The 27,689-nt window shown below is 37.8% G+C and overlaps 2 protein-coding genes across 2 annotated transcripts in view; one reads left to right on the plus strand and one right to left on the minus strand.

Annotated features, from left to right (window-relative positions):
- Nucleotides 1-540: 540 nt before the first annotated feature.
- LOC146448359 (3-hydroxyanthranilate 3,4-dioxygenase-like) lies at nt 541-14,817 on the minus strand. Its single transcript, XM_085102658.1, has 12 exons — nt 14,597-14,817; nt 12,726-12,807; nt 12,188-12,271; nt 11,608-11,670; nt 10,306-10,349; nt 9,166-9,255; nt 8,901-8,944; nt 4,910-4,983; nt 4,731-4,799; nt 3,723-3,788; nt 2,564-2,646; nt 541-1,439 (listed from the first exon to the last, which is right to left on the minus strand). Exons 1-12 carry the CDS (start codon nt 14,743-14,745, stop codon nt 1,370-1,372), a joined length of 918 nt encoding a protein of 305 aa, XP_084958784.1. The 5' UTR covers nt 14,746-14,817; the 3' UTR covers nt 541-1,369.
- A 7,970-nt stretch (nt 14,818-22,787) lies between these two features.
- Nucleotides 22,788-27,689, plus strand: part of LOC146448360 (mediator of RNA polymerase II transcription subunit 9-like) — a 35,313-nt gene continuing 30,411 nt past the window's right edge. The window contains exons 1-3 of the mRNA XM_085102664.1: nt 22,788-23,094; nt 24,769-24,896; nt 25,074-27,071. Of these exons, the coding sequence (XP_084958790.1) occupies nt 22,975-23,094; nt 24,769-24,896; nt 25,074-25,143 (318 nt within the window). The 5' untranslated portion in view covers nt 22,788-22,974 and the 3' untranslated portion in view covers nt 25,144-27,071. The remainder of the gene's footprint in view (nt 23,095-24,768; nt 24,897-25,073; nt 27,072-27,689) is intronic.

Below are 27,689 nucleotides of genomic sequence, written 5' to 3' on the forward strand. Positions count from 1 at the left end.
GAGAGAGAGAGAGAGAGACTTCAAACACTAGTCATTAAATTCACCCATAAGAAATAAGAATAATAATTATTGGTGATGTAATAAATTTGGTATTGACTAAATGGAAGGACTGAACAGGAAAACATTAATTTCTTGGTCATAGAACACAGCCCTTCTTGTCCTGTGGCTGTGCAAAACTGACTCGTTAAACTTTAGTGAAAATGAAATGATATCTAAAAAATAAGAAAATAATGTACAAAACGTTCACTCAGAAATGCAATCTTTCATTGCCAAAGCATAACACGAAAAGCCAAATGTGGGCATACAAGCAAGTCAAACCTTTAATTTTTGCGACCACTATTTAACAGTATGCAAAAATAATGAGACCTGTTGGAGACTGATCACAAACATTAAATCCATAAAAATTGATCCATGGAAAGACAATGTTAAAAGATGTTGCTTGGATGAAAAAATATTGGGTAGTAAAATAGTAAACACATGAAAACAAAAGGATTGGGTACATACACGCTGAACATGATTGAGTGACAACAAACAGCTAAATACTGAATATCTTCACGGCTTTTATTTCCATACCAACTTTCTCTCAACTAAAATTTACAGTGCTTGGATCAGAGACAAGGGTACAAAACATTGTGTCTCGGTATAAAAATATAAATGTCTTTGGAAATCACGAGACAGTGTTAGATAAACAGTAAAACCATTTTTAAAAAATTGCCCTTCTTAACACTAGCTAATTACTACTCCTCTTTTTAAGAAGAATTTTATCTTTAGAAAAGTCTACTTTGGTATTTCTTTGATCAACTACCACCAAGGTTTTAACCAGGGGTTAGTTAATAAAACTATTACACTTGTAGCTAACAACCTTTATCCTTGTAATTACACACGCATGCAGAACATGATCTCAACAAACGTTGTGATTATTGAACTCGTCTTTGAATGCTTTATTCTGTTCATTGTATCCTTTCTTGTGTTCGCATATAGAAGCAAGGGCCCAGCTTGTAAAATTACAAGTGTGAACGTTTTGTTAAATTGGCTTCTGGTCTGTTGATTGACATGTGCTAACTCAATAAAAGGTTCAAAGTCATGGTTAAAGACTTCCAACAATGCTTATTGAACTTGTTATCTGCATGAGCATGTAATCACCACCACCCAGATTGTTGAGTACAAGTGTAAAATTGGCCCCAGATGTATGGTCAGGCATTCTAGACACCTGCTGAACAAAGATTCAGCTAAAATGTACCGAATCTTGTTAATATCCAACAAGAGAAATGCCTCCTGGATGCCCTCCAAAGTTAATCCCTAAAGAGTTTGCTTTCGTCCCTTTTACATGAATGCAGTTGTGTTTCTAACAGAAGACCAGATCTTGTATTTACTTGTTGGCCATCGGATCCATGATCACACTCATTCCAATGGAACCTTTTTCTCTTTTCACTGTGTACCTGTTAAAGTTAAAAAAAAAAACCAAACAAACAAACATTAAGGATGGTGCCTACTATTGTTACTGCATTCTGCGCATCGCGAGATACTCGGGTTTCCTATGGGTGGTGCCTACTAATACAGGAATATTTGCGCGCGGTTTAAAACTATACAGAGAAAGCAGAACTTACCAAATGCTTTTGGTACCTCAAAAAAAAAAAAAAAAAAAATTGGGGGTAACCATGCATTTTTCAGAGATAATTAAGCTTCAATTTAGGAAAAAATCCCATACACTGCTTTATATTTTCGCGTTTTTTAGAGATATTAATGTTTACTTATCTCTGAAAAATGCGTGGTTACCCCAATTTTCTTTGTGGATTACAATAGCCCTTGCTAAGATCTGCTTTCCCCCCATAGTCATAAACCGCACAAAATACTTCGGTATTAGTAGGCACCATCCTTAAAAGAAACCACACCTTGGGAAGGTATGTTTTTGTTTCGTCTTTTTTTTTTTTGGGGGGGGGGGGGGGGGATGTTTAAGAGGGAAGCACCATTCCCCAAAAATGCAACCCTTGGGGTGGGAAATCAGGAAGCTTGCAATTGCCAGGAAAAGGTTTGCCAATGGTGGTAAAACTGGTGCAGAGGTTTTCTTTGCATTAATTGCATAGTTCACATGCCTTGCCAACATTACACATGGCAGACTAAGTTGACTGGAAATGAATGATGAACAGCAAGGGATAGAAGGATACGGATGGGAGGGTCATGGCTTTAACATCTGGCCCCAGTTGTTCAAAGGCCGGATAACTTTATCCGCTGAATAGGCAATCTTCAGCGTCTAAAATATACTTCATGTTAAATGTTGTCCAAGGTTTTCGTACACTCCCCAACTAAGCTGTGGTTAGAGTGTGCATATTAGCTTGTTTACGACGAAATACTGAAATCTTTGCACAGATTGAAACTGTCGGATAGTGACTTAGCCATTGGATAAAGTTATCCTTTGAACAACTGGGGCCTGAAGAAAAGAAAAATAAAAAATCCTCCAGCCTCCCCAAGTACAATAGTTTGGACAACTTATAACTATATACATGTAGCTTACACAGTAATGTACCCCCCACCCCAGAGACAACCAAAAAAAAATGCAACTAACTTGGCCTCCGATGGAATAAGAATGACATCATCTTTGCATAGAGTCTTCGTTTCACCATTTACTGTGATGCTAGCTTCTCCTTCCTGCAAAACAAGCGCATTAAAACACTCGTCAAAAAATGTTTACTTAACTTTGAAAGCATCAAATTATTTAAGTTAGAAAGTTAACAACCACTGATGGTATGAACACATTGAAAGCAATCTGTTTGTAAATGAATCAAAATTAGATGCCATGGGTTTTTTTTAGCACATGAGTTCTATCCCTCAAGGTATTTTTGTCAGATGGACCCTATTGCCTGATGGTGTCTCTCTGCCAATCAAAACCTTCACATCATGTGAATTTTCTAAACCAATCAGATTCAGAGGAAATTAAGTGGTGTGCTAGATATATAGCTGGGACCGCTATGCTCATTCCAGCTTGTGATCTGAATGAATAGAAAGCTAAAGGTTTGATTGTCTTTGACAAACCTAAACATCTCACCAACCACTGGGTGCCTGCTGACATTTGGCCCAAAAGCAACTGCTATTCTGATTGAAGCTGGTATAAGACTCCCAAATTTATTTTATTTTATTTGCTTCACTATTTACAACACACTGAATTAAATTAGGCAGGGTATCCACAACAGGAAGAAGCCAATTACTGTCGGCCCGATTAAAATAAAAAAAAGTAAGATAAGCCAAGATGACTACACTAATGACAACAGGTTACTGGACAAGCAAGACTTTGAGAGGTTTGCTACTGCCATTATATTCCTGGGCAGAGACATACTGTGTGGAGTATAGTTTCTTGTCTAAAGAAACAACTCAACAATGCAGAGACCAACTTACACGTAGCATGCCACAACTCTCCAACCCTCTGAATGAAAGTGTGATGTGCTATCCACTACACAAACACCAAGACTTTAACCAGAAGGGCATCCTTTCGATGCCCAATTTCTAGAAAATTTTATTTAAAATGCACTTGATCCTTCAAACTGTTTTCAAGAAACATGGCCCTTGGACACCCAACTTTCATTTTCTAGCTAAAAGCCTGACCACCACACTGCCATTTATGAGGCAATCAGATGTCATTGATTAGCATGACAGCCACTGTTACTCATTCAGTCACTGTCCCTTTATGGCACTTGGGCGAAACTCTTAAATTACGTTAAATTAGTTACCATTTGACAAAGCCATGTCTCTCCTTGCCATTCCCCAGACTGTTCACCCTCCCCATGAATGTTTATCTATAAAACAAAAAGAAACTACGATTGTTAACAAGTGCAACATCACACTGTTAAAAAATATTTTGAATAATAATTTCTGTCAGAGACTCTCTTAGCTTTACAGGGAGCAGGGATGGCACACTGGTGAGAGCACTTGCCTCCCACCAATGTGACCTGGGTTCGATTCCCGGACTCGACGTCATATGTGGGTTGAGTTTGTCATTGGTCCTCGTCCCTGCCCTGAGGGTTTTCCCCCGGGTACTCCGGTTTTCCTCCCCCCACAAAAACCAACATTTCCAAATTCCAATTCGACCTGGAACGCATGGACACCTTTGCTTGCACTTGGGGGAAGTTGCATAAAACTTATTAACTAATGTCTGGTATAATTGCTGATGTAAGATGATCAAGCAAATTTTAATGGTGGATGGAAGTAGTGAGGTCAAACATTTAGCAGTTGTAGCAACAAACAAAGTACTATTGTCTCAATGTTTTAAAAACCCTACAAATAGAAGGCTCTACTAGGAAAAAAGGTATCAGAACAGAATTTATTTTGGGCTGGTTCACCAGTTGGCGACAGAATCAGAAGCACAAGGAACTTCCCCTTTCATTGTCAATAAAAAAACAGAGACAGAATCAGAATCACAAAGATTAGACCTTTTCCTATTTCTTCCAATTCCGCTTCTGATTCTGTCACTTGCAATCAAGCGTGAACTGGTTGATCGGAATTGGAAAGGCAAGCGGAAGAATTTTAACCAATCACATATATTGCTCATTCCCAATCCCTATAGGCAAGTTTTAGAACCGAAAACATGGCGGCCTGCCATTTTGAACAAAAGAGAGGCTTCCATTTCTGCTTCCGTCAAATTGATTCACACTAGCTCAGAAGATTCTTCTTCTTCTTCTATTCTGCTTCCATGGCTTCTGTTACTAGTGTGAAACAGGCCATATACCACTCCTACATACCTTGAACTCTCCTTCACCAAATAGCTCTTTAGTACCACATTCAATGTCACTTTTGTTTTCAGCTATCCACTAACAGCAAACAAGAAACAAATGAAACTGATCAGAACAAACAAACAAACATTAACTAGCTGGTGATTATTTCTTTAAAGCCATTATCACATTCTTTTGTGCAAATGTACCTCCTTCAGTGAGAATGGTGTATGGACCTCTGTAGTTGAGTCCAATTTGACAGGTGGGTCTTTGGCGATGTTATCTGTTGGTTGAAAAAGAAATCAATATAGGTCAGTCCATTTTTAAGACAACTACAATGAAACCGAAATAATTATCCATGGAAATCTGAATTTGGTAGCAACACCATAAACATGTAACTTGCCCAAATGAACAGTTAAATTTAACTTTATATCTGCAACTCCATTCAATACTGATAGCATCTCCTGCCATCTTGATACCCAGCTATCTGGAACCACTCGCTCTCTTGATCATTCATTTTATAGTAAGAAGATAACAGGGTAATCATTCCCAATTTTAGCTTTTAGCAGCCCTCTTACAGCCGTATAAATTTCCTCTGTGTGGTCAATCACTGCAACTAGTTTTCGCTTTGTGTTCCCTGCAGGAATGGTTTGATAATAATAATAATAATAATAATAATAATAATAATAATAACAATAACAATAACAATAACAATAACAATAACAATAACAATGACAATGACAATGACAATGACAATGACAATGACAATGACAATGACAATGATAATGATAATGATAATGATAATGATAATGATAATGATAATAATAATAATAATAATAATAATTTTTTAATAAAAAAAAAACTTTATTAAAATATTCCACACAAATTGCTATTTACAAGTTAAAAGTATATAAAAAAGAGCTATTAAAAACCTATTCACATTTCATTTCGATTAAAAAAATATAATATTTTCAAGCAATAATGTTTTTGTAAAGAAAAAGAAAAAAAAACCAAATGTCATGAAGTTTTAAAAAAATGAAATTTGGCATTTTAAAATCAGTTCCACTTGATAATAATAATAATAATAATAATAATAATAAGAAGAAGAAGAAGAAGAAGAAGAAGAAGAAGAAGAATAATAATAATAATAATAATAATAATAATAATAATAATAATAATAATAATAAGGTTCCAAGTCCCAGCTCTCCTCGGTTGGTGGTGGTACCCTACTTTCTACCGCGCATCTAATCTCTTCCAGCCACGCAGCCCTTCTGTCTCCTGTTTCCTCTCTCTCCCATTAATCCCTTCAGTATTCACTTGCTTGCTCAATATTGTCAAACATTTCCCTTCCTGCTTGGTCCCCCTTGTCAAATGTTGTGTAGCGAGGTTGATCGGTCTCTTTATTTATTTATATAATTTTTCGACAGGGTATGTTCATATTTACAAGCTGTGTATTACTGAATGACACTGCTAAAAATAAGAAATAAACAAAATAATAAAGTAAGAAATAGAAGCTCTAAAACATACTGTACACAACATGAAAAAAACTACAAAAAAAACCCTAGATTACAGGGCTCGAAATTGCGACTCACTGGTCGCCAATGCGACCAAAAATTGAGTGCTGGTGACTAGATTTTCAGAACTGGTAGCCAGCTGGCGACTCACGTTTTGTCCGATAACCCAGGATAAATAGTTATTTAGCGGGGTTTCGACAAAACGCTGACCCCCTACTGACCCCCAACTGACCCCCTAACTGACCCCCTCAAAAAATGTCAGGGAAAAACAAAAAATGTTAAATTAAAGTTATAAACCAACCTAAAATTTCCAAGATGACGGAATGCAACACAAATCATGAGGAACGGATACACCTGTTTCTCACCATAAACCAACGTTCCGATGCACCCAGTTCTCGTTGTGACCAAAATATACTTTGAAAGGGCTTTATCATCATGAAGTTGAAAACCATTCAAGTTGCCAAAATCGCCGCTAGACAGAAGATTTTTGAATTTATCAAACAAAGAATCGAGAGTCTGTTCGAAAAAAAAGATCCCAGTTCCACTCGGTAACTTTTAAAAACTTCAGTAAGCTTCAAAAGGCGACGATCGAAACATGTTCGAAAGTCAATTCTCTGATAGGAGCGAATTGTTTTCGTTTTTTAATTGCACTACAAGGAGGGCAGGCGAACTGTGGCAGTCGGACAAAAGTACAACAAGGTGAAACAATCCTTCGTTTTGGGAAAGGGGTTATAGACTAGCTGTAACACATGATTTCAGGAAAATGCATCGGGTAATTTTGTGATGTTTTTTGTTATAAGCCATTTCTAATACTTTCAGTTTATGCGTCATTTGACCACAAATGTGTATATGTAAATGCTAAATAACAGGAAGATGCAAAGTAAGAAACGGTTAACAGCAGCCTTTCATGCTCAGGGCTCTCTCTCGATTTCCATTTGCAGCAGTGAGACGACTTAGTTCCCTAAAAAAGTAGGAAAATAAGGGCTGTAAAAAATTTACAGAGAAATTTTGAAAAATAAATAAATAAATCAAAATAAACTATCACCCGACATCGCCAGCAAGGGAATTCGTCAGCGCGGGAATAGCGAACCAGAGCGGGACCTGGAATCTATTTCTGCTTTATTTTACCGTGGGAATTGTGTCCAGATGTTGTTTTGTGACAACAGTCAACAGTCAAACGTTAAACTGAGTGGTAACTCACTCGTCATTTGCGCTGTTTCATCTTGCAGGTTAACTTTATAACTTTAATTTCACATGTTTTTGTTTTTCCCTGAGATTTTTTGAGGGGGTCAGTTAGGGGGTCAGTAGGGGGTCAGCTGACCCGGGGGGCAGCGTTTTGTCGAAACCCTATTTAGCGAGCTTCTGTATTTAAATTTTTAAATAAGGAATTCATTTGGAACTGGTAGCTAGAAGACGACTCTCCTTTCCATCCGGAATAAAATGATGTCAGAATACTACAAGAAAATCGGTTTCACACTCTGTTAATTAATAACACAAAATGTACTTTGATACTTCAATCGGAAATCAATACATAACATTTAAAAACTAGGCGCCATATTGCTTCAGCAGCTTTTTCCAGAAAATGGGATCGCGGGCACACTTCAACACCATGCGCTTTTTATTTGTCGGGAAAATAATGGTGGCAGATGCAAATCAGTTACAGGATTAACATAAGTTTTTGTGGGCGGGAGATGAAGATTCAGCCAGAAGGTCAATAAAACATTTAAATCCATTGTCAGTCGTGAATGCTGAAAACGTAGATTTAGCCAAATTACCGAAGGACGTCCTCAGAACTAGCTTGATTCCAGATATTGATAATGAACCTGGACATCGCATTCCAGTTCAAGCAAGAGGAAATGGAAATTGTTTATACAACTCCACTTCACTGAGTCTATGTAGAGATAAATCGCGAAGTACAGCTTTATGTCTTCTTGTTGTCAGTGAACTTTATTTCAATGCCAAGTATTGCGCAACTCATAAAGCATTTAAACCGATAGTGAGCTCAAGGAGATTCCCGAATCTCTGTTATTTTTGGTTGCTTTGGGTTGACAAGGTCGAACATCGAGTCAGTACAGGTGTACTGCTTTAATAAACCAAGGTCCTCTGAATTTAGAGGCCGCTGAAACTGAGCCACTCTTTTTATTTCATTCCACTTGAAGACTGGTACAAGCAATGTGGTTGTGTAGGGCCTAGGTCGAGTATACTTGTTAATCTGCGTTGAGGAAGGTAAGTTGTTTGCCGTAAGGGCTGTAGGAGAATAAGAGGTAAATAACAAGGATAAAGGACCCATGTTTATCTTGCTATGGAAACCACAGACTTGGAACGTTCTGTGCTTTGCTCCATTTCAAATAACTGAAAAGAACATGATCACCGACCCAGAGACATTTAAAAGCCGAAAACAACAGTAGTCTTGTGCTTTTTCTTTCTAGCTATTTAATTATGACTTTCCTTGCATGCAAAGTAACATTTAAAATCATGTTTTTATGTAAGCTATATATTTAATTTAAGTTGGTGACCAAAATTTATGATCTGGCGACCAAATTTTTCCCCTTAGTCGCCAGCTGGCTCCTCAGCAAAAAAGTTAATTTCGAGCCCTGGATTGAAAAAGTTCAAGTCAGTTTTCCAAGCAAACAAAAGCAGAACCTGATATTTAAAGGTTAACAAGAAGCAAAATGTAGTTACAAACCAGGGTCTGGGACTCCAGTCTTGTATGGTTCAGAAGCAAAGTATCTGAAAGAAGAAACAATTATTTAAAAAGAACAGTTGACTTGAAAGAAGACTCCATGACTTTTGAAAATTATCTGAAACATTGCAATCACCTTCTTGTCTTTAGTTAGTAATGTTTTAAAGTGATTCTTTCTTAAAGAAGCCAGTTTTGTAGTGAGTCTTTTCATTTGATATTCCGAAAAAAAAAAAAAATATAGTAGACTGTAATCATTTTATGAACTCACTCTTTGATAATTGGTGCTAACTGAGTACCAAGATCTTCACAGTGAAACCATTTTTCCCAGAGGGGTGTCACACCATCCTCACAGAAGTATCTGTTAAGTAAATGGCACAACAGTTAATCCAACGAGTGGGGACTTAACACCACAAGCAAATAAATTGAAGAGCTGAGTGCATGACCAACCGATGCTGCATTTCAGATCACTTTTCGTTGTGTTAGCTCAGATTCACTGGATGTTAAATGCTTGTGGCCTTGAATTCCTTCAGGAAACCTTGCTCCAATGTTCTATCCACTATTTTGCACTTCATTTATTTATTTATACAGGAGCATCTGATTTAGCTAATAAGAAGCTAGTTTAAACAGAGTCCTGATTAAACAATAAATAGACCCTTGAGTAAAATCCAATACAATAGATCACACTGCAACAGAACAATTAAGTAGATCATACAATAGGTCAAACAAACTGAATTCACTGGCCCTTGAAAAGTTGCTTCGCAAGTGACTTAAACTTTTTGAAGTCAGATACATCCATTTATTCTTTATTTATTTGTTATTATTATTTATTTTAGTACTCTTATTGAAATTATCTATTGCAAATAGCATTTTTGTTGTAATATCTATTGTTAATATTAGTTTTCTTGGGTTGTAAAGCGCCTTTGATCATTCTAATGTTAAAGGGCGCTATATAGGTAAATAAATTATTATTATTATTATTATTATTATTATTATTATTATTATTATTATTATTATTATTATTAATATACTAATCTTATTTCAGAGGGTAGGGAATTATAAGCATGCGCACCATTGTTCCTAGAACTGCCCTGGTATTTGGTAGTTCTGGCTAAGGTCAGTCGCAATAGATCTCGTTGTCTGGTTTGATTGGCGTGGATTTGGTGGGCATATTTAAATTCACTCAGTAGATAGATAGGCGCAAGACCGTTGATACATTTAAAAACAAGGACAGATAAAGGAAGTTACAGTGTGCTTGCAGATGGGGCCAGCCGAATACTATTACACCATTTGCAATAAAAACGTAAGATTATAGGCAAGATTTTCATTCTTATCACAAAATGAAGCACAAAGCAGTTTAAATATATATGTTTCATCCAGTCATATTCAGATAAAAATAATAGCTGGTTACCTCAGTCCATCGCTTTCCTCAGGAAGCCTCTCACGCTCAATAACCTGAGAACAAAGAGAATCTTAATCCATGAAAGACCACGACAACTTGAGTAGCTGCAAAAAGGATTATTCTCCACAAAAGAGGTCTGGCTTGAATGGTAACTGAACCCATGACCTCTGAGATAACATTGCAGTACTCTAACAACTGAGCAATCAAGGTAGCAGGGGCTGGTCATTTTCTTTAATACATAATAAACACATGGATGACTGAATTAGTCAGTGGTCAAGTCTCTGAAATATCAGTCATCAGTAGATGAAAGATTTTATGGTAAATACTGGTATATACATAAAGCTGAATTTTTTAAAGCAGGCCCACTCACGCCATGCTTGTTTGAGACTTGTTTGAGTGTGAAACTAGCCAAACTGAATGTAAAAATATAAATAATATAATATGATAATATATATTTTTTCCCTCTCCTCTCCCTCTCTCATGTCATTCTGAGCATTCTCGGCACCAAAAAACCCATGTTTTGGTATTGTTTCATGGAAAGTGCTCAAGCTGTTTTCATTTGCTACCTTTTCAAAAACTCCACACAAGGAAGACTACGCCCTCCCTCACAGTTATGTATGCAACTTAAACAGTTGTGGAGGGTTTTAGTTCTTGACATTAAAAGTATTAATTACTATGTATGCCTGTGACTTTAGCTGAAGGAATTGATGTAATCTGACATTTAAAGGACTGTAGTACATGCAGTAGTCATTAGTTTGCCATTTATTGTTCCTGAAAACGAGTACAACCCACCCACAACTGCCAGTTTCTGGGTTGCTACGAGCAGAGGTCTTCAGATCACAATAAATCTTGATATATTCCAGCCAGCTGAGTCTTACAAGTGTGTGATAGTAATCAAGAGAAAGCCTGTAAAAAAATTAGACTAAAACAGGAATTGAACCCAAAATTTTTGTGATACTGGTGCAGAGCTCTACCAACTGAGTTACCAAGCCAACTTGGGAAAAAAGAAAATGAAACAACAAAATCTGCCCAGCTGATGAAATCTCAATGAAAAATGTTTACTGAACACATAAATGCACTAACTGTTTAATTATGCTAGATGTGAATCAGAGCCTGGTTGTTAGCTGATTAACACTAATCCTTGATTAAAATTTAACCAAGGTTTTCATCTTGCTCATTAAAAATGATTATTTTAAAAGCTAATTTTAAGCTAGAGGTAAAGAAAAGTCTGAGTCAAAACTGAGGAACAAAAATCTTTTTGAAGAATCTTCATTAATTACAGCTAAGTGAGAACAAGGTAATTTTTCTTACCAGTCCGACAGTGTTATCCTTTCGCTGAGGAGAGTGTGGTATTCTACTTGGAAGAACAAACACCTGAAAAAAATTTAAAAAAAAATCAATTTTATTTTATTACAATTATAATAATTTATTACAATATTTTAATAACTTCTTTTGGTGGGAGGGGGACACATAAATATGTACAAAAGGAGATCATGAAATATCAGAGAAAAGTGCAAAATTTCTGCACATTTTGGATTGAAACAAAGATAGGATTGGTGGGTCTTCTCTCCAAGAAGTATAGAGAATTGACTATACCCTAAATGAATTACCTTCCTTAAACTGCAAACAAACTACTCATCTTTAACATTTCATCAAATGATGATGAAACATGCAATCAACATTATTACTTTATTTATAAAATTGTTGCAAGGACCTTTCATTTCTTGGTGCATAAGGCTTCTATTCCCAAAAAGAAAAAGTAGCTGCGATGTATTTCTTTTATTTAACCTCTGCTGCTCTGATTCTCCTGTCACGGAGATTAAAACCCTTAAGTTAAGGTTACATTACTTGATTGATATTTTATTTTTCCAGGACACAAAGCTCAACAAACCTCTCCCTCTTTGATAATCACGTCTTTTGGCTTGCCTTTCTCTATAATCTTCAGTAGCATATCTCCTTTGACCATGTAGAAAAACTAATAAAAATTCACATCAAATAAATGAATATAAGAATTAAAACCTAGGATAGATGCACTGTCAAGCTTAAGGCTAAAAACAGCTACAAACTTTGTCAATCGATATTTATATTCATAGTAGTCAATCAGACATCACTCACCCACTCAATCCTTTTTATATCCAGAGACTGCCATCCTCAATTCAGTTGTTCAATCACCCCATATACTGTTCATTTGATTCATTCACTCACTCACTCACCCACCCATCCACCCAAATGAATGAATGAATGAATGAATGAATGAAAGAATGAATGAATGAATGAATGAATGAATGAATGAATGAATGAATGACAGTGCAACAGACTGAGTGACTGATATTTGTTTGATTTTAATGAAAAAAGAAACTGCATATTGGTAGCCTTTTTAGATGGTACCAAAACTGTGCATGTTTTTCACCGCAGTTGAACTTGGTTACCTCCTCTCCTTCATCAATGTGGTAATCTTTTCTGACGTTAGGTCCTCCTACAAACATCACCTTCAGTTGTCCGGCTCCATACCTAGAGAAAAAGGATAACAACATCATCAGAGCCTTGTAAAGTGACCTGGCTTGCCATGTGTCTCCCATAACTCAGAGGCTAGAGCATCTGACAAGCCTGCAGTAGGTCAGGGGCTCAAATCATATTGATCGACTTGGATTTTTTGTTGTTGTTGTTGTCGTTGTTCTACAGTTACTCACAGCATGCTGAAAACAGTTAACTTTAATTAAAAGAAAATTTTTTTAAGGGACAAGGCTAACAGTTTTTAAGCTGTTTGAAGTGAATTTGACAAACCAAACTTGCTAAATTAACTACTCTCCATTTGAACTGTGTCCTGCCTTCAGTTGAATATCACAGACAACACCTGCGGGGCATGTTACCCTTGATCATAGAAAGTCAGGGTTTGTACACTATTTGTTTCTTAAAATTCATGACTTTCCATGACTATTCAATAACATGTCCTAGACAAAAATTATGTGCAGTACCAGAAAAAATCCATACCCACCCCATAGAAGGTCATGGGTAATTCCTAGGGGAAAGGGGGTCTTAAAGCCAAAATTTTAGAAGTGAAGTATGAAGCTTAACTGGAATTTCTTGGGAGGTGGGGAAGGGGGTGCAAAACAAAAAACCCCTCCATGAAGGGAGTATGGATATTTTCAAACTGCACAATCCATGACTATGGAAACCCAAAAATATATCACACTATAAAATAGCCTGCATAATGGCTCCTCATTATATTCAACCCTGACCTCTCTGGAGCCAGCCAGTGTGGGATCCATAGCATCAAATTCAGAACATACACCTGTTCAAACAACTTTTTTAGGACTTATTTTCACATGGGAGGAGGGGGTGGGGGTGCTCATCTTTGGAGAGAACTTTGGATTTCAAACTTGGTTACACAACAAAAAAGCTTGAAACATCAAGCTTCCAGCTTAAAAAAGCTACCCCAAAGAGTCCATGGGCTTTTTTATTATTATTATTATTTTTTTTTTTTTTGGGGGGGGGGGGGGTGCTTATCATAGAAAGGACTTCAGAGGGCTTAAATTGCAGGAGGGGGTTGGGGGAGCTATATTCATGTTAACAATTTTTTTCTCAGTTGAGAACTCTTCTAGTGAGTTTAGTTGGCCACACTTCCCAACCCTCCCACTGACACTCCCACAAGCCATACAGACAAAGGAATATATTGTCACAGCGGACAGATAATTGGTAATTACTGTAATTTAAAGTTAATTTGGCCAGCAAGAAATGAATTCATCATTAGTGCAAAAACTCTCAATGGTCCACTTTTGGATATTGTACATGTATTACAGTGTCATACTGGCCTCTTTACTCCCCGCTGGAATGCAAGCTAAAGCTTAGAAAGACAAATATATAGTGTGTCTATTCTGCGATATTGCCAGGCGTGTATATTTGCACCTTAATGAAATATAAATTCTCACACTACTATTTTTGCATTCAAGAGAGTTTAATATAACTTACGGACATATTTGTTCTATTATTTTTATTGAAGTTCAGAGCGACTGCAGAAAACGGGTCCAATTTAGAGCGAAGGTTTGCACCCTCTAGAAAACGAGGTTTTAGACAATGGTTTCTGTGAACTTTAAATATACGCGGGATGCCCTTCATTTTGAACTGCTTTGAAGCTAGTGTTCTCTAATTTGGGGGACAAATATACGATTAAGGTAGTCCCTTTACATCGAGCAAAGTAGATCTAGGAAAGATTCCCTGATTCACTTCGTATTCTGTGCCAAAACCAAGCTGGTAGCGATCTATTTTAAGCTATAAAACTGATAGCAAGAATCGTACTCACATCATTTTGTTGCACACTGGCGGAAGAAATGAACTTTTGTTGTCTTCGATCCATTTTGTCATATTGAGTGGGTCTCCCAGTTGAGGGTTTGCTTTCTTACTCTGTGCATCCTTCTGCTCGCCGGCATCTTCCCCAGTTCTCTTGGACATTGCTCGGAAGGAAGGTGGTCAGAGAGGAAATCGATCGAAACTCCAAAATGTTCCGCACCGTGCAAATAACCCGCGGGAAATTACTTGCACAGATATGCGCGCTACTGGCGCGAGTAAATCGTATATTTCTTTACAGTAAGGGTCCTCTCGGGGATTGAAGGACAGGAAAACACTGGCCAAGCACGCAAACCTCCTTTTCCAGGTTTGCCCGAAATTTTTTTTATTAAGTTACTAAAAGAAAAAATTATGTATATATACAGTTTTGCTGATAGAAGTTTATAATTTCGTGCTGTACGTACTATCAAAATCTTTGCAATAACACCGCCGGCCGAGGCAAATTGCCCATCCCCACTCCCGTACATTCGATAAAATAGGCTTGGCTCCCAAGTCATAATTTATTGATGCTTTGTCCAGGCGCGACTTGAAACTCGAAACTCAAGGCGCCTTTAATTGTGTTTTCAGTAGAACTTGTAGCTGACGTTTCTCGGGAATTTCACGAGTTCATCAAGGCGATATTTGCTCTTTTCTGAAGTAAAATCATCATGGCGGCACCAGCAAGTGTGAATAGAGGCTACGTTGAACAGCTTCGAACTGAAGCAAGCATGGTTCGCACGCCGGTTTCGAAGACGGCGCTTGCCCTTCTCCAGTATGTCGAGCAGAATACGCCATCCGACCCACTCGTTAACGGAGTTTCAAGCTCACTGAATCCATACAAAGAGAAGTCTTCTTGTGTTTTATTCTAGTGTGAAGAAACGTGTTTATGTGCGGAACGTTTTTTGTTGTGTTGTTGCTGACATTTGTTTTCTGAAAGAGCTGCGAACATTTTTTGCTGCGACATCTGTGCTTTTCAATGTGCGTGTTTGTTTCCAATCCTGCGATCTTTGGAACTTCAACTACGATTTGTTGCGGTTTAATCTGACCCGCCCTCGATATATCCTTGTTGTCTTCTACGCTTCATTTTCACTTTCAAGGCCGTTTCATCTCGTCTACTTTTGAATTGATTTTTCGTTGGATTGACCTAGACTTGTGAAACTAAACTTGTAAACACAAACTGTGTGGATAGCAACCGCTCAGCCATTTTAACTTTGTTGAAGAACTCGGCAATGTAGAAGGTCTATTCTTTTCATCTTTGAGATCAGTGTGGAATTCAACATCAACTCTGACCTTGCAAGTTGTTTTAAAAACTCCTCTCCTTCTCAAGTCAAGCCAACACATGGTTTCAGTTGAACCTCCCTGTGCGACCTACTGTAAGCGACCACTTTCTAAACACCGATATTTCCAAGTCAAACCACTGTAGTAAGAACCTCTTGTAAGCAACCACATAGGCTTGACATTCTGGGTAGTCGCTCACGGAAGGTTCAACTGCATGAATTTATTGTGGGTGTTTACATGTCACCATTATGATTCTCAAATCGCCAATCCGGAACAATTTTATCCCAGTACCTTTTTGTGTCCCTGTATTTGTTAATATCATAACACTCCACAATCTCGTACTGATACAAGTCACATTGGTGAAAGGTGACCTTTTTTGTCGTACCGGATCGAGATTCTCGCACTGGTGTCATGTAAATGTAGTGTGACTGTTTCGCACTCCTTTCAGTTTCAACTGTTTCACTGGAGAATAAAACTTTGCAATGCATTGCCATAAAAGCAGTTTATTTAAATATCGCAGTATAAAGTTTTCATCTCCTTCCAGAATGAAAGTCAAAAGTCCCTTTATTTAAATTTATTTCAATATTTCAACTTTAAAGATTTTCCGAAGCTAAAAATATTGAAGAAAAATCCCAGATTTTGTTTTGTGCAATACTTAAAAAAAATCATTTGAATGAAGGCCTTACTGCACATGAGAGCAATTAAGGTTGTTTTTTCTTCTTTGTTTTTTTTTTTTTTGTTTACTTTATTTTCAAAGGATTTAACCTTGTAAGTCCTTATGTCAACATGGAAATACTTATTCTCGTATGGTACTACAGCTGTAGTGAGGAGAAATTCAAGATATTTTGTATGTTGATCAGGTAGTGATATTGAAAGGCGAAATTACATGCTGGTCGAAATTGGGCCAGGGGCTTAATGGATTTGGATCTTAAATTAACTTGTATGCAACAAGGTGCACGATGCATATCATTTGGTTAACTCATTAGCGGAATGTGTAGTTTCCAGAAAATGTCCATACCTCCTCCACTGAAGGTCACTGATAATTTTGAGGGGAAGGTGGAGGGTCTCTAAGCGAAAGTTTAAAAAAGGAATTATGAAGTTAAGTAATAATTATTGGGATTATCAGCGGGATGGTGTGAGGTGTCCAAACCAAAACACCTACAGGAGAAGTAGGGATATTTTCTGGAACAACACAATAACAGTTTTAGTGATGTAGACAACCTATGGGTAACAACAGAGTTGATTAATTTTCAACAATCCAAGCATGGGAGAAATATTTCACTTCTTATAATGGGAAGGTTTCTATGAGCTGATAGCCTATGTGTAGAGAGACAATCAGTATGTGTGGTTGTACATACCCAGTGGTTGTCTATGAGATAAATATACAGTATATGTTAGCCTACATGTAGCCGTACCCACCCCTGAAGAAAAGCGTTTTTCTTTGAGGGGGGGAGGCGTGGGTAAGGCTACACGTAGGCCAGGTATATGTTTATAATTGACTGAAATCAGTGGTGTGTATTTAATATATTTACCTCATATTCAAAAGATTATAGATGGTTTGTATAATGTTGATTTGCTCTGTGTGTTTGATGATCGATGTGTTTGTGCTTTTGTGGGTGAAGGAGATCAGAGAGTAGAATTCTTCTTCGTCTGCAGGTTGGCTGAAGCTCCGTGGAAATTATCATTGGAGTCGAGGATTAGAGTTAACAAAAATAGTAACACAAAAGGAAAGAGAGGAGTTAAAAAGTTTTAATCATGAACTAACAAAAGAATTGTTGAAAAACGATCCTTTAAAATTTTGGCCTAGAATGAAGCAAGTTTTCTTCCTTAATAGTAAATAACTTCTTTATAATTTCTGAAATGATTGAGAAAAGAACAATAGAAGAAAATTGAAAAAGATCATTATGATTTTTTTTTTTTCAATTTTTTTAGTGGGTGGTTACAAAGTGCGTCGTTCGGCACGCAAACAAACTCCCTAAGTGGTCGGAAATTATCGTTAGGCTTCGTAGACTTCATTGCTCATGCTCGGCATTGCTCGATGAAAACCTCACCCAATTTGCTATCTTGCATTTGATGTTGTCAAGACTTGCTTGCAGGGTTGAGCGTGTTGGAAGACGAAGGATTGTTGAGGAGTGAAACGTTCTTGGAGTATTCAGCAAGCTATTTCTTGTCTATTTGCATACCGCAATGTCGTTTGCTTCTACGAGTGAGTCTTACAGACTTCAGAAAATTATTGTGGATCAGCTAAGAATAGAAAAGAGCGTGAGTCGTATAAAAGTGTCTGAAGCCGCAAACGAACTCAAAAGCTACGTGGAAAAAATTCAGCGAGAAGACCCGCTCGTTACCGGCGTTCCGGGGAACCAAAATCCGTTTAAAGAAAAGAGCTCTTGTACTTTGATTTGAGGCTGCGTTGCACAAAGATCATCATCGATCATGTGTATTAAAGATGAATTGGAATGCAAGTGGGATCATTGGACAATTTTAGCAGCTCTCTGTTCGACTTTTGTGGTCTTTTATGTACCTACAGTAGACTGTTTCTTTAGATCTTTCCGGCTGGCATTTTGGATGTGATCACACGCGATTTTTTTCAGTTGTCGAAGGAGCTCTACTTACCAGAAGGCGTCTTAATGATTTCAACTGGATCAAGAATCGTTGGGTATGAACACACACAAATTTGTACGGCGTTCGTGTTAACAGTGACTGACCTAATATAATTTGAAATACATCGTAGATTTCGCACCCAAAGAAGTCAAACATTTTCTTTCTTCTAATTTCTGCAAAAGGCGCATATAGACTTTTATATAAATGTGTGAATGAATGATTATATAGGTAAATAACGTTCCCAGTTTTAGGGTTAATTTTGCTTTGGACCAGTCGAAGTTTTCGTATTAAATGTATCTTGTCAAAATGCTACTAAGATATCAGGCTGCGTTCCTTGGAGCTACGGGGATAGAAGTTTTAAGCTTCATATAAATTGCGCTGTATTCCGTCGGTATTATTGTATTAAAGGACTTATCTCTTTTGTTACGAGTATGCTGGTTGCTCTAGCTATTCTGTTTATAAACGCGCCGTGAAGTGTCTGGATGAAAACGAGTACGCATCTCAATTCCTTGCTAATTAACTACAGAAACAAACTAAATAATTTAATATGAATTTACAGATCAAGAGATCAAAGGCTTGCCATGCTTACACCAAGATCGGTGTACGAACCCACCTTTTGAAATTAAACTTTCTATGGATTAAAAAACTGAATTTCTGAAAACAAAAAGGCCGATTTAAGATATTTTTCGAAAAAAGCTTTGTTGTGTACGATAAAGTCCAGCTTTACTGCTGCATTGTTTTTGCCAATCCCTCCATAGACAAGGAAGTAAATCAATGTTGGCTCTGTTAGGAAAATACAGTGTGTGTGGGAAGTGGTTCAAGGTGTTGAGACAGAAGTTATTGTTTTGGTCGACAAGGTAATCTTTCACACAAAACATTTTTCAAAACCCCTGTCTAATAAAAATCTTAAATATTGTGTAGGGTACAAGAACAACCGCTGGAAACTTTTTTAGGGGGTAGCACAGACTCGATAGCTAGAAATGCCGTGTACAGCACAACAAACAGCACCACAGGAAAATACTGCTCAGGAGCTTTTATTAAAATGGTCACACTTTAGAATTTCATCCACAGACTTGAAATTTAGAACCTCCTTCAGTGCAGCGTAATAAACAGCACCAGAGGAAAGTATATGTTCAGCCCACTGTTAGTAGGTTTTGTAACATTACATATGGTATTTTACCACAGCCTTGGGTAGCCTTGCAGCAGACAATGTTTGTTGTCATCAACTCTATTGTTTTTATGTTATCCTGGTAAAAGCAGCTGTTCTGACAGCTGTTTTATAGTGGTGCATGTCTACTGGGTGGGGGACAGGGAAGGGGGGTGGGGTACTTGAGTAGTTTTCACATAGGTAGGTACTGGCCAATTCAATTATATCCTGGTTCAGGTATTTATTGAATTTTATGACTGTTTTAGAAAAGTAATTGCTTTGTTCAACCAATGATGTATTCAAAATGCTACAGTCGTGCTTCAATGCGTCAGGTTTTGCTATTTTCCTCTGTCTCTTACAGCATTGTTAGGAATGCAGTGCAAATGTAACTTAAAACTTATTAATTTTTTCAATAATATTATTATTGACCGATATTACAGCAGACCGTAGAAAATGCCCTCAAATTTTGTTATCCTGTTCTGTATCAGGAGCCCCAAATACTTAAAACCTTGCTGGATGGCAGTCACACCCAAATAGGACTTGTAAAAGATCACTCCTACTCAACTGAAAGATCCGGTTGTTAAGTCTAGAATGGTTTTTCTGCATAATTTGTCATTTTGTTTCCTTCTGAAAGCAACTTTTCTTTGTCTTTACTGACCAGGTGTATAAATCATTGGTAGATGTAGGGGAGCTGGAGGCCCATAGGGCCAAAGCACCGAGATATTTTGTTTTCACAAAGAGAAACAAGTTGATACAAGAAGACCTCTGAGGACTAGAAGGCATTAGTGAAAGTCCTTATAGGATCCCTTTCTGGATCCTATAAGATCAGTGACGACCTTGAGTATCATCATCATCTTCCTACCCCCCCCCCCCACCCTATCTTCTCCCTGGACATAATGATGTCAGTCCATTATTGGGTTACCTCTTGGCCTGAAGGGCAACTCAACCATTTTTCAGTGGTTGAAAACTATTTTGAAAGCATTTATAGTTTCTCTCTGGTTTTGAGAGTGGAATGCTTACCATAAATCTGCCTGTTGCCAAACCATTAATTTTGTGTTTTTATTTTATTTTGATTTGCTTGTGTGTAAGTTTTGGTTTGTTTCTCTTGTTGTTGGTTTTTTGTTTTAAGGTGCGTACAGTCAGAGTATAAATACATTGGAACCTCTCCTTACGGACACCTTTAATATGGACGCTCTCTATTACAGACAGTTCACTTGGTCCCTGAGAGACCGAAATTCATATAAAGCCCACTTCTCTGAAACGGACATCTCTATAATGCAGACATTTTATTAGTGTCCGTAATAAAGTGGTTCAACTGTATGGTACAAAAAGCCAGTGTGAAGTGGTCAAGTGGGACCCAAAAATCAGTGCATTAAAATAAACATTTATTATTGTCAGCCGAGAATCAATTCCTGCCCTCCTGAAAATACCAACCAACACCTGAGAACAAGGCAGGGAAAAAGTTCACAAACACAAGATCTAGTCTGAGAGTACTTTATATGGTGCATTGCATTGGATGTTTGATAAAATTTCATGTTTTTACTCTTCCTATTTATTTATTTTCTTTTGTACCATATAACATCCTGTTATTCAGTGGTGCATACTCAATTATTCTTTGGAAGCATTTTCAATCAACTCTAATCAAATGTACAGTTGTGTCTGTGGTCACCTTGTCAGTAACGTATGCAGTCAGGCTTGCAGCTTATATGGGTGTAGCTAGTGCAAGGAAGCTACTAATCATGGTGTTTGAGCTCTGTGCCTTTTGAATAATAAATGAATTGAAATTTGCAGGAGTATCAGGGAGATTTAATCCATTATGGTCTGATAAAAAAGTTTTTTTTTTTTCATGTTTTCTGGTAAAAAAAAATGGAAAAATAACAAGATGCATGACCCTGACCCTCCCCCTCCCCTCCCCCCCCCCCCCAAAAAAATCAATAATGAATTTGTGCTAAAGTAAAGGCAAACGTACCCCAAAACACACCATTCTTTCTATCATTGAAATGGGGGAGGGTTGGTCTTAATTTTCCATTAAAAATGTATACTTTATGCAGTCTTTCCAGTTTTCATTCTCCTTGTACACCCATGCCGAGTGACTCCCACAAGCCAGTTGAAAATCCAGACTAGTATGAAATTTTAATTTCTGGTCTGAAACTAAGGTAAGGGCAGCACACAAATTCCAAAGCGTACCCGTCTTTTAGTTGGACACAGTGCACCCACATTATATTGGGCACGTGTCTATATGTTTATAGGGGTGCAGTGGATGGCCCTGTGAACGAGGTTGTCTTGGGCAATGGTTTTTCCTGGGTATTAAAATTCAGGTAACTGACTGCAAGCATAGGCTCACAACATGTTTCCTCAAAGGTAAAACAGTTATGTAAGGATTTATCAGGTTTGTATGATGCTGATAATAGGGCATGAAGCGCGCAGTCAGAAAACAACGCAGAGACATCATATCATAAGACCTCAGTAAGGTATGTACACTTTAATGTTGTCAAACCCCCCCGGGGGGGGGGGGGGGTACTTCCTTATAAGAGGCTAATGGGGATGTGCCGCTGGATGGGGTCGCATTTTCACGACCGGATTGACTAGAATGGGGTTGCATTTTCAATAGAGTTACTAGAATGGGGTCGCATATAATTGGATTTTTGGGGTAAGAAAATGCTATTTAAGTAGGGATTCAAAATGGTCTCGGTTAAAAAGTTCAGAAAGTTGTTGTTTATTAAATGTAACAATCACCTCGCATTACATTTGGGTCTTGAAAGTAGATGCATAAATAGAAAGTGACTTAGTTGGGATCACGAAAATTACATTTTCCCAAAAAGTGACTAAGATGGGGCCTATAACTGGCCACAAAATAGACTATAATGGGGCAGGGGCTCTGAGAGGCCAGCGGCCCATACTCATTAAAACTGAACCCAAGTCCCCCCCCCCCCCCCCCTCCCCGGGGTCGAACTCACGATAAAATCCCATTTATTATCGCTCTTGGGGTCCGCTTCTCGAAGGCCTTGAGAACTTAAAGGGCCCGAAAAGTGTCTTTGATTAAAGATTAAAGATTTGGTGATAAATGTTTCTCGACAGAAGTCAAGTTTTATTTACCCTGAGAGAAAGATCCGCTGCTAAATTTTTAAAATCTTTAAAATTATATGAAAATATTGGCCAAGTACCATCCCCGTAGTCGGCGAAAAAGCATTTAAAAATATACTTATCGGGTCCGGTAAGTATCGGGAATTTCGAGAAACGGGCTTCTGTTCCCATTCAAATTCCGGCGATGGTGCGTGATGAAACGAACTCCTGCAAGGAGTTCTGGGAAATAAACCTGAAGAACAAAAATGGCTGCCAGTGAAACAGAAGAAATCGATGTAGCGAAGGAATTTAATCTTCTCCCGGTGATATTTGAAACAATCCAAGCACTGCATAGGACTAGTGACCCTCAGGAGTTAACAAAGAAGGTATTTGTGAAGTTATTTTCTTTTAGATAGGACAAAAAAAGCCAAAAGTCATGTAAACCTGTCACGCGATTCGCGATAGAAAACTTCGAATTCTAAGGAAATGATTAAATAATTTTTATATACCCACCCCTCCTGGCCCCAGTTGTTCAAAGAGCGGATAACTTTATCCTCTGGATAAGTCACTATCCAGTGGAGCAAATATACCCCACTTAGCCGTTTTTATGTAATATAACTGGGGCGTGAGGGGGATACTTCTCGGTATTTTGGGGTTCAACAAACCCTAACCCTGTTTCAGACCACACTATTCATTTTCAGACGTGGTTTCTAAAGTCCACACCTGTTTTTAGATTTTCAGGCCAAAATGGTTAAACGTTATACCGTACCCTTTGTTCAATTTAAATTGTATTTGTGTGTGAAGTTTAATGCTCAAGCACCTTTTGCTGTAAACTCTGCCGAGGGTAAAATTAATAAAGGTTATTAGTATATACCACACAAGTGAATGGTACTTTTCATGCATGCTGATTGGCTAGCTAGGAGGTGGTTAGTGAAGTGCTATGGAATCCGGTTACTTCGTTCCATGACCACTTCGTTCCAAACCACTTCGTTCCATCCTTTGGCCACTTCGTTCCACCAAAGTTTCATCGTTCCAACGAATAGTCATTTCATTCCAAGTGTAAACTAAGCGAGTAAACTTCTACGTAATCTTACTTGGATCTGGGATCATAGCAACCAATCATATCAGACTTCAGTAAAGATGAACCTGCTTTGAAAAAACTATCCTTTCTTAACTTTATTTATTAGTTTCAGACTGACGAAGATGCGAAATCATGTTTAGATTGAACATAAATGTGAAAAGATGTGCAACCACGCGTTGATCATAGCAACCAGTAGTTAAAACTATTTTGCGCAGTCAAATCAACTTTCAGCTATCTTCCCGATCATCAGGTAGTCATCTTTGGAACAAAGTGACTATTTGGTGGAACGAAGTGGCCAAAGGATGGAACGAAGTGGTTTGGAACGAAGTGGTCATGGAACGAAGTGGCCGTAATTCAACACTATTTACCTCTGAGCAGCCAAAGAGAAACAAGATTGACTTCCCGTTTTGCCACGGTCACTTAAGAGAAAAATATTTCGATAAACAAGGGAGCTGTTACAAAAAAAATGAAAATGGCAACAAAGTTTGGTTTGACAGCATTAAGTGGTACGTTCCAACCTCATTTTCTAAGGCAAAAAATCAAAGTTACCATAAACTGTCAAGTACTATAAAAGTAAAAGATGAAACATCTAGTGTTTTGAAGCATAATAATATTGTTTCAAGACGAGGGAAAGCAGCAATTGAAGGAATGACACCTGGGCAGTTAAACAAGTGCCTCCAGAATTGCTACTTATCCGTGGGAAAGCGAGACAGCAATTTTTGTAATAAGAAATCACTTACCAAAATGAACATCGCACGATGAGATTTTTACCAGTTTAATTTCATACCATATGTCTGTATTATTATTGTCAGAAATAATTATTAATAGGTAATTTTTTGGTCTGCTAGGTATTAAGCTTGTGTGGTATATACTAAAACAATAACAATTATTATTCACCTCAGTGTCGGTGAAAGCGGTGGATATTTACCGCCAAATTAATAAATAATTAAACAACTGTTGTTAATTATTATATTCTTAGGTGAATAGTTTTCGCTCAAAGTTGCAACACTGCAGGTCATTGTTAGACAAGATCCCTGGACTGGAAATGAGCTGTGAAGAGCAGAAGGAATTGCTGAGTAAATGCCAAGCCCAGTATAAAGAAAAATGGTGAGTCCTAAACATCATGTAATATATCAAAAACAAGGATGAGTGTTTCATCCGATTTCCCAACACTGGGAAGTGGTTTTGAAGTGGATCTGCACAAGTCCCATACAACATTCATAAGCAGAAAGTATCCAATATAAATCAACCTTCATTGTGTGTACATTTTTTCTCTGGTTTCAGTGAGCTACTGGGAAATTACAGAAACCTACCAGTGTTTGCAGAAGCTTTTGTGAAGGAGACAAAATCCTAAGAAAGGCTTGACAAGGTGTCAATAGGCAGCTCTATTCTGGCACAGGGCTTATAGCTTGCGGTGGAAGGCAAGGCTGTTTAGGCTGTACTGTGCTCAGTTAACTTGTATTTGAAGGACTCAGGTACCTTTGGCAGAGAGTTTTTACACCAAAAGGAAATCAGCGAACGCATTCGGAACCGAAGATGGATTGGAGGCGAAGGTATCATAAACTCAAGCAAGAGCATTGCCTCATCAAGATTGGCCGACTACAGGTGCCTTTCGATGAACTTGTTGCAAAATTTTTGTTTGTCGCAACATGGAATTTGTCTCATGTTAATTTAAGAAATATTTCATGTAACTTTTAGTAACAGTTCCTCCTATCTGAATGTTTTGCTCGATCTCTGTTCTTCTGGCTTTCCCAAATTTCAAATTAATATTTTTGTCACTCATTACCTGCACTTGAGAATTTCATATTCCAACATCAAGATGATCACTTTTTCTGTTCTCCTCACCCATATGTTTTGAACACAGATTATGTTGATGTAGTAAGGAGAAAGTACATGTTGATCAGTCTTGGAAATTAAAGGTCTTGAGTGGCATTATAACCAGTCACGGGTGGATTTGTCCTTTGCCTCATGATTTCAAGCCATGACACCACTGTAAATGTAGTCATATACTGAAACTTCTTCCGGCAAAAACTCAGGTACTAAGTGTAAGAAAAGTAACCCTTTCATTTAGGAAGATGTTCAGGCTTGAGAAATTTTATGTGTATTTGCATTGTAAAATCCTACCACTTTTGTAAAAGATCTCGAGTTCTGTCTTGTGCTGCCAGCTGTTTTTAGCCTGTGAATAGGAAAATCTTGAGTACTTTTCATGAACTTTGAAAGAGGAGACACAAAAAAGCAAGAATGCTTATGTTTTTCCACAACTTCATCACTGCTCGTTTTTTTGTTTTTTGTGTTAATTTATTTCCTGTGGCCGGACCTCTCATTCAGTGGTTTGCTACCAGACTGGGCCCAGTTGTTCAAAGCCTGATTAACTATTCCTGGGTTAACATGAAGTTTGATTCAAGTCTAATTACTATTCAATAATAATGTTTCCAAGAGATTTTTGCTCTTCACTTTTTATTTAGACTTTTCTTTACCTTAAGCTTAAAAGCAGCTGTTAAAAACATTTTTAACTGGCAAGCAAAGTGAGAACCTTGGTTAACTTTTAATCCAGGATTAGCATTAATCGACTTTCGAACAACTGGGCCCTGGTTATCATGCCAGAAACATAGTTGTCTTTCCTTTTTTTTTTTTTTGGGGGGGGGGGGGTGGGTGTCAAAAGACTTGAAGTGAGTGAATAAGCTAATGCATTTTACCCAGTAACAACTGAACCATCTCAAGCAAAGCATGAATGAATTTTCGTCTCGAGTTAAGGCCGACCAAAAGTTTCTTGTGTTTAGCAGAAGTCATAAACTAATTTGTCAAATGCAAACCTTTGGATCACAAAATAAAATAGAGAACAACATTTCTGAGGTATCTAATTTCTGTGTCTGTGTGGAGGCATGGTGTTGTAGTGATTAGCGCGTTGGACCTTCAATCGGATGGTCGGAAGATCTGAGGGTCGTTGGTTCAAGGCCAGGTTGGTCTCTGCATTCCTGTGTTGTTTCCTTAGATAAGAAACTTTGCTCCACATCGTCTCTCTTCACCCAGGTGTATAAATGTGTACCGGCGACATACTGCTGGGGGTAACCCTGCAATGGACTAGCATCCCATCCAGTGGGGAGTAGCAATACTCCTAGTTGTTTCATGCTACAGAAACTGGGCTAAACTCCGGCCGTGTGGGCCACTTAGGCTGGTAGTGCGACTTTACCTTACCTTTACCTTATCTCTGGCGGGGAGCTCTTATACAAAAGTGACGGGGATGATCATCTGAAATTTTGAAAAGTTAAGAACCCCTAATAGGTGTTTTGTGGGCGTGGTCGAAACAAATTTTTTTTACCCTAAGAGGTACCAACTCTAAAACAATCCACTAAGTGACAGTTGTCTGACATTTACTTCCTGTCATATTTTTTCGGTTCATTATCCTAAAGTGTCCCACCATACCTCTGACGGAAATCATTTTAGATTTAAGCACCATAAGGTAACCAAAGGATACCAAACCACAAATTTTAATCCCTAAAGGGTACGATGATCACATCCGTGTCACTGTTATATGGGAGTACCCCCCCCCCCCCACCCACCCCCATTCCCCAGATCTAATCTGTATACCAAATCAGAGTGTGTTTGGAGAAGTTAGACTTTGGCTAACGGGGCCAAATTATAATTTACACCTTTTTTCGAGCAATTTCTTCAATTATATTTACAATGTAAATGTAAGTGTTAGCAGATTTTAGATTTGCACTGTAAAAAAAGTGCACTCTTAGCTTCTTTGGAGGTTTTGTATCTGCCGGGTGGTCATAGGTACAAGTATGCATGAAGAGTTTTCAAAAGAAAACGACAGCCCCGCCGTACATTTAACTTGACTTACCTTAACTCAACTTAACTTAAATTTGGGTATCTGACTTTGGTTTTGAACCCTGA

This window comes from Pavona decussata, unplaced genomic scaffold (genome assembly GCF_977016875.1).
Source record: "Pavona decussata unplaced genomic scaffold, jaPavDecu1.1 SCAFFOLD_978, whole genome shotgun sequence".
Lineage (NCBI taxonomy): Eukaryota > Metazoa > Cnidaria > Anthozoa > Scleractinia > Agariciidae > Pavona > Pavona decussata.

What these genes read in the sequence shown, in the direction of transcription:
- LOC146448359 (XM_085102658.1), bottom strand. Translation starts at nt 14,745, where the DNA reads ATGTCCAAGAGAACTGGGGAAGATGCCGGCGAGCAGAAGGATGCACAG. An exon ending in ACATTGATGAAGGAGAGGAG is followed by an intron (nt 12,272 to 12,725) that starts GTAACCAAGTTC and finishes AATTTTTATTAG; the next exon opens with TTTTTCTACATGGTCAAAGG. An exon ending in AGACATGGCTTTGTCAAATG is followed by an intron (nt 2,647 to 3,722) that starts GTAACTAATTTA and finishes CTTGTTTTGCAG; the next exon opens with GAAGGAGAAGCTAGCATCAC.